Here is a 7,500-nt window from a genome sequence, read left to right on the forward strand (position 1 = left end):
TCCCCAGTGCACAGGTGAATGGCTGCTGTGCAGCCTAAACAGTCGTGGAGTTTTAATCGTCAGCTGGACAAGTGAACGAAGTTACCAGCAAGAGTAGCAGCACAGGGGAATTATGAACTAGAACCAGGGACATGGTAGGTTCGAGCAAAAGGTAATGAAGAGGTTTATTTTTAACCAAAGTAGCTCTACTGATCAGACCTTTCTTGACACTGTTAGCTGGTCCTCTTGTTTACGTTTTTTGCTTCTTCAGTGGTCAGTGTGAAGAGTCGGTGGCGCGTCGGCAAGCGCAAGTATAAATGCGTTTTAGTGACGTCACATATTACGAATCGCAGGCTTTGCGGTTTGAAAATCGCGTTTCATCATATCGCGATATTATCGCAAATGCAATAAATCGTTCAGCCCTAGTGTGTGTGTACCTCGATCTTCTCGTACACCTCCTTGAACATGGCTGGGATGACGTACTGCCTGTGTGTGTGTGTGTGTGTGTGTGTGTGTGTGTGTGTGTGTGTGTGTGTGTGTGTGTGTGTACCTCGATCTTCTCGTACACCTCCTTGAACATGGCTGGGATGACGTACTGCCTGTGTGTGTGTGTGTGTGTGTGTGTGTGTGTGTGTGTGTGTGTGTACCTCGATCTTCTCGTACACCTCCTTGAACATGGCTGGGATGACGTACTGCCTCTCCACAGTCTGGATCTCCTCCCGCGTCGGCCAGATGTCCCTCAGGAACACCTCCTTCCCGTCACGCGACACCGCTGTGGGGGGGCAAACACGCACACGCACGCACGCACGCAAACACACGAACGCACACAAACGCACGCGTGCACGCACGCACACACACACACACACACACATTAACATTTACTAGCACTTCCTGTCTCCACAGATGTCTTTTAATGACATAATCCAGACCACATCTAAACAGCAGTACTATTGTCTCCAGGGACTGAAAACAGATTCACATTTCAGTTGGTTCTGAGCAAAAACATTATTTTCCATTGTTCTAAGGCCTCTCCTCTAAAGGGGAACCGGTTAGAACGTTACAGAAGAACGGTTAATGATGTTCCAGTGGTCTAAGGCCTCTCCTCTAAAAGCGAACCAGTTAGAACGTTACAGAAGAACGGTTAATAACGTTTCTTTAAAAATGACATTGTCTTTACAAATTGATCTATGGCCAGTGGTACAATAGGCTTTTTTCTGCTCAATAGCCTGAAAGCTTAAATCAAAGCACGTTAGATATCAAGGCTAACTGTTTGGAGCTTAAATCAAAGCACATTAGATATCAGGGCTAACTGCTAAAATCACTACTGTGCCTGAATTCAGGTGTGGGGCGAGTTTTTAAAACAGGCAATTACACTACATTATTATACATAATATTAGATCTTCAATTACACTACATTATTATACATAATATTAGATCTTCAAAAATGCGCCCATTTTTGGTTACGTTCATCCAAAAATGTTGTCCGTTTCAGGTTTTCGTTTTTTGAACCGTTTCTAATTCCTGATTGTCGCTAGTCTAGAAAAAGCTATCGTGGTGATGCTCCTCCTCTGCTCTGTGTGTGTGTGTGTGTGTGTGTGTACTGCGTGCCAGGCGTGGGGGCACTACCCAGCCTTTAGTGCCAGTCCTGTGGGCATAGGTCTGCCATCACTCACCGATGGGCTCCTTCTCGAAGTCGATGCGCACGGTGCCCGCGATGGCATAGGCGATGACGAGGGGTGGCGACGCCAGGTAGTTGGCACGAGTGTTGGGGTGCACGCGCCCCTCAAAGTTACGGTTGCCCGACAGGATACCAGCTGCCACCAGGTCGCCCTGGATAAAGGAGAGTTGTGTGTGTGTGTGTGTGTGTGTGTGTGTGTGGTGTATGTGTTGTGTGTGTGTGGTGTATGTGTTGTGTGTGTGGTGTATGTGATGTGTGTGTGTGTGTGGTGTATGTGTTGTGTGTGTTGGTATGTGTGTGTGTGTGTGTATAAGAGGTACCATAAGATTAAAGGCAGAATTTAACTCAGCTGTTACTACGAACTTCTCCACAGTAGCTACAATACTAACAGATCAGATTAGACAGTGGCGTGTGTGTGTGTGTTTGTGTGTGTGTGTGTGTGTATGTATGTGTATGTGCGTGCGTAAAATATTACTAGAAAAAGGTGGAGTTACTCCTGCTTACTCCTGTTCACAGATACAGCAGATGTGTGTGTGTGTGTGTGTGTTGCAGGTACCTGAGTGATGGCCTCAACCACAGGCTCAGGTAAGGGTCCACTGTTGCCAATGCACGTCATGCAACCATAGCCCACCACCTCAAACCTGGACACACACACACACACACACACACACACACAGACACACACACAGTTTAACATGAACAAAGGACCCAGAGTGTATAAATCAAATGTATAGCAAGCTTAGGCTGATCAGGCGGTATAAGGACACCAGAGTGTTCTGTCTGGACTGACCACACAGGGAAGGACATTGGGCTGGGGCTAGTGCTGGCTCTCAATGTAGCCGCAGGGAAACAGCTTAGAGTGCTTTGTGTGTGTGTGTGTGTGTGTGTGTGTGTGTGTGTGTGTGTGTGTGTGTGTGCGTGTTAGTGTTGTCACGATACCAAAATTATAGTTTCGATACGATACCAGGTCAAGAATTGCGATTTCGATACTACTTTGATACTTTTTAAAAAAAATATTTGATTTGGGGGCCCCCACCCACGTCATCAGTAATATTGAATGTGTAGTGTGATCACCACACCAGTGGCCAGCCTAGATTCTGCTCGACTCTCCACACACACACATACGGAAAATGATGACTTATGTCATATGTTTCTATTTGATATATTTTGGAATTCATATAAAGTTATTTTGTTAATAATGTATAGTATTTTATAATCTGCATAATTATTAGTGGCTAAAATAATAATAATTTGAATAAAATAATAATTTGAATACTTCATATTGATTTTTCTAAGTATTACACTTAGGCATGTTTTAGGCATGTCTTCAATGTGGTCTGTAAGGCTAATTGAGTGCACATTGGTGTAATTGAATGCCTGTCACTTTGAGAGTAGCCTTCAGCCTCACGGTTTTAGGCTAGTGAATAATAGTTGCGCATAGTGCGTAAGGATATGTGGATGCAATTCATTATGTTTTCTATGTCATTAGATAAAATAAATGTTCAAAAAACTAGTCGAAGAAAATCTTTCTGGGAACATAGAAGAGCTAAGTGTCTTGCAATGTTCATAAATGGTTTTAGTGACCACTCCACGAATGACAGACATGACCTGAGCTAGCGGGATAGTTAGCAAGGAGCTCTCTCAAGATGTAAAAGTTTGCCATGGTTGCGTAGCCTATTTCTAAATGACTTTAAACCCAATAGTAGGCCTAAATGACCTAAATAGGTAGGTTAGCAACACAAACTTGAGAGATGCAAGTGAGAAATCAACTTGATATTAGCCTATTATGTGTTACAACAGCACCTAAACTAGCAGCAGTGTCTCACTGTTTATGGCACGACAGCATACGTGTGTGTGAGGAGAAATGACGCACAGTGTTTATGGCACGACAGCATACGTGTGTGTGAGGAGAAATGACGCACAGTGTTTATGGCACGACAGCATACGTGTGTGTGAGGAGAAATGACGCTCAGGCTACAGGGGAGGAGGCAAGCATGCCTTGCGCACACGCATGTTACTTCAAAACAACACAGTCATTCTTAAAAGTGTCAATACTAATAAAATTAGGTATCGTGACATTTTAATTTCAGGGTATTGCGATACTTTTGTAGTATCGGTGCACCCTGCAACACTAGTGCGTGTGTGCCTGAGAGTGCGTGTCTCTGTGTGTGAGTGTGTGCGTGCATATGTTTGTGTGTGCCTCTGTGTGTGTGTGTGTGTGTGTGTGTGTGTGCCTGAGCGTGCGTGTCTCTGTGTGTGAGTGTGTGCGTGCATATGTGTGTGTGTGTGTGCGTGTGTGCATATGTGTGCGTGTGTGCATATGTGTGTGTGTGTGTGCCTCTGTGTGTGTGTGTGTGTGTGTGTGTGTGCGCCTCTGTGTGTGTGTGTGTGTGTGCGCCTCTGTGTGTGTCTGTGTGTGTGTGCGTGCGCGCGCCTCTGTGTGTGTGTGTGTGTGTGTGTGTGTGTGTGTGTGTGTGTGTGTGTGTGTGTGCCCTACCCCAGCTGGGACAGGTAGTCCATGACTCCACTCTCCTTCAGGTAGTAGGTGACCACTCCGCTGCCCGGCGACAGGCTGGTCTTGATGTACGGCTTCACACTAAGCCCCAGCTCTATGGCCTTCTTGGCCAGCAGACCTGCAGGGCACAGGGGTCAGAGGTCACACAGTTGTCAAAGGTCACAGGGGTCAGAGGTCACTGGGGAGAGACAGTAATCTGCAGACTCAGGCAGAGTGTGTTAGAATAACTCAGCTAGCCAATCAAAAGCCAATCAGACGCACAGGTCAGTCCCACTGTCCAATCAGACACACAGGTCAGTCCCACTGTCCAATCAGAGACACAGGTCAGTCCCACTGTCCAATCAGACTTCCTGAGCCCTCTCTGCCTGTCGTCACTTCTGCACACTTTACCCAAGGGGATTACCCATAATGCACTGGGGCGTGGCACTCTGCAGCTCTACATCCCACAGCAGGGCTCCAGACTAATTCATCTCAAGATGAATTAAATAAAAATAACAGTGAGTAAATTAACAGTGCACGTCTTTTAAGGGCTTCAAACTGCACATCTCATGGCTCAATGTCTTACATACTATCCTTCATGATCTTTAGGCCTTGGCTAAACCAGCTCGCCATGCTAGCATCTTCCATATAAATGTATTTGAGCACAATTTAAAGAGATGTTTATTTGATTTTGCAATGATGATTGCAATAATCATTTGACAGTCCCACAATGCAATTTGCAAAACGAATATTGCTGTTGATAACCGGGTTACTCCCTGCATGTAACTGCGGTCAAAACACACAGGCACTGGGCGGCCTGTCTGTCTGTCTGTCTGTCTGTCTGTCTGTCTGTCTGTCTGTCTGTCTGTCTGTCTGTCTGTCTGTCTCATTTACACACAGGCACTGGGCCTCGGCCAATCAGAGGGGAGGTCCCGCCCTTCACTATCTGTGATTTGTTTAAACCACGATATTGGCCAAATCTGTGTCTGTTATTGAACCAAAGGTAGAGTTTCAATGCGGACACTTTTTCCTCTCTCGAATAGCTGGTCGCACTTTTGAAAATGGTCGCACTCTGGAGCCCTGCACAGGCACGCTCAGTTAACCCCCCCACCCCACAGATATATGCCTGGGTGTGTGTGTGTGTGTGTGTGTGTGTGTGTGTCCGTACCAGCCCCCAGCATGACGGAGGGGTTGCTGGTGTTGGTGCAGCTGGTGATGGCTGCTATGACGACGGCTCCGTGTGAGAGCGAGTAGTCCACTCCGTTAAACTGGAACGCCACAGAGTCCACATGGCGCTCAGCCGAGATCTGGAAGCCCTTGAAACCTTGCTGAACATGGAACACACACACACACACACACACACGCACACACGCACACACGCACGCACGCACGCACACACGCACACACGCACGCACACACACACACACACACACACACACACACACACACACACACACACACACACACACACACACACACACACACACACACACACACACACAGAGAGAGAGAGACACACACACACACACACAGAGAGACACACACACGCACACACACACACACACACAGACACAGAAACACACACACACACTGTAAACCATAAGCCCAAACAGGTCCATGTATAAGGAGCATATGGATTGATGTGTGTGGGAGGCACAGTATCAGGCCTGTGTGTGTGTGTGTGTGTCTGTGTGTGTGTGTGTGTGTGTGTGTGTGTGTGTGTAGGCCTCACCTTGGCCCCCAGACAGGCCTCAAAATCTGACTTCATGTCGGACACGGCCACGCGGTCCTGTGGCCTCTTGGGACCACTGCAGCAGGGCACCACCGCACTCAGATCGATCCATCTCCACCACCTGGAGGAGGGGGGGGGGGAGTTGGGGATAGAGAGAGAGTTAGAGAGAGAGAGTTGGGGAGAGAGAGAGAGAGAGTTAGAGAGAGAGAGAGAGTTGGGGATAGAGAGAGTTAGAGAGAGAGAGAGAGTTGGGGAGAGAGAGAGAGAGTTAGAGAGAGAGAGAGAGTTAGAGAGAGAGAGTTAGAGAGAGAGAGAGAGAGAAAGTTGGGCATAGAGAGAGAGTTGGGGAGAGAGAGCAGAGTTCATTCTGTTAACTCTGTTGTTAACTCTGCGCTTTTAACTCTGCGCTGTTAACTCCAGTGTTTCCCATACATTGACTAATCTGTGGCGGGGCGCCACAAAATCAAAATCGGCCGCCACAGATGAATATTCTATGTTTAATTTAATTTAATTTAAATTAAATATAAGGTCAAATCCTTGCATTGCCATTGAGCTGCGCTTTTTACGCACGCAGCCTTTCCTTGCCCCGCCCCGCTCTCTCTCGTAGCCTGCTGCCCCTCTGCATGTGCATTTAACAAAATATTCACGATTGTTGAAGGATTGTTGTTGCCACGTAGAAGCACTGCATAGAAGACTTCTGGCTAAATTGCTATTAAATCCGCTTAGCATCGTGACCATGCTGCGCAAATTTGTTCAAAACTGCTGCATTGAAGTTAACTCTGCTAAGGTCTTATCACAACATAGTAGCCTACATTGAAGAGACTAAACTAAGTTAAGTTAAGTTATGCAATCAAGCAGTATCTCAAAGCTAACGTTAGAATACTGTTTGGATCTAGAATTTAGCATGCTTAGCTTACTTACAGCTGCTTGTCAATTTCTAGGGCTAATTTTATTGACTCTGACACTGAATGTTTGCAAAATCCAGATGTAAATGGAAAAGTGTTTTCCAAAATTCAAAAGAAAACGTTATGAATTAACTGTGTTAATCACGAACGTCTTAAAGTGACCCCCCCCCCCGTTGTCCAAGTCAGCTACCGCCACAAATTGAATCCAATGCTGTGGGAAACACTGAACTCTGCGCTGTTAACGCTGCGCTGTGCCGTTACCTGGGTGAAGTCAGGATCCTGTGACTCGTTACTGTAGTCTCTGAACATCCCCACTGCCTTCAGATACCTAGTGATATAAGTCAATTTCTCCGCGTCTCTACCTACACACAGAGAGAGAGGAAGAGAGAGAGAGAGATCAGCCATGTCCTTACATTAACACACATGAATAAACCTCACCCTCACAAACACACACACGAGTATGACAGTGCATTAATACAGACTTAAAATAATGTGCATGAGCAGGGGGGTGTGCTGTGAGAGTGTGAGCGCCCCCACCTGTCTGCTCCAGGTACTGCATGCTGACGTGCATGAGCTGTGAGAGTGAGAGTGTGAGCGCCCCCACCTGTCTGCTCCAGGTACTGCATGCTGACGTGGTCGACGGGGAAGAAGGCGGCGGTGGCGCCGTACTCGGGGCACATGTTGGCGATGGTGGCCCGGTCAGCGATGGACA

The 7,500-nt window shown here is 46.9% G+C and overlaps 1 protein-coding gene across 1 annotated transcript in view; it reads right to left on the reverse strand.

Annotated features, from left to right (window-relative positions):
- The window catches only part of aco1 (aconitase 1, soluble), a 31,026-nt gene that overhangs the window by 9,271 nt on the left and 14,255 nt on the right, over positions 1 to 7,500 (reverse strand). The window contains exons 8-15 of the mRNA XM_076288442.1: positions 7,393 to 7,500; positions 7,039 to 7,150; positions 5,884 to 5,995; positions 5,320 to 5,479; positions 4,155 to 4,290; positions 2,214 to 2,298; positions 1,653 to 1,809; positions 627 to 751 (exon numbers count right to left, since the gene is read on the reverse strand). The exon at positions 7,393 to 7,500 is cut by the window's right edge and continues 64 nt beyond it. Coding sequence (XP_076144557.1) covers positions 627 to 751; positions 1,653 to 1,809; positions 2,214 to 2,298; positions 4,155 to 4,290; positions 5,320 to 5,479; positions 5,884 to 5,995; positions 7,039 to 7,150; positions 7,393 to 7,500 — 995 coding nt within the window. The remainder of the gene's footprint in view (positions 1 to 626; positions 752 to 1,652; positions 1,810 to 2,213; positions 2,299 to 4,154; positions 4,291 to 5,319; positions 5,480 to 5,883; positions 5,996 to 7,038; positions 7,151 to 7,392) is intronic.

The sequence above is a fragment of the Alosa pseudoharengus genome, unplaced genomic scaffold, assembly GCF_046254945.1.
Source record: "Alosa pseudoharengus isolate Yale_2024_CS ecotype anadromous, Long Island Sound unplaced genomic scaffold, YU_APseudo_1.1 YU_APseudo_1.1_scf_17, whole genome shotgun sequence".
Classification (NCBI taxonomy): domain Eukaryota; kingdom Metazoa; phylum Chordata; class Actinopteri; order Clupeiformes; family Clupeidae; genus Alosa; species Alosa pseudoharengus.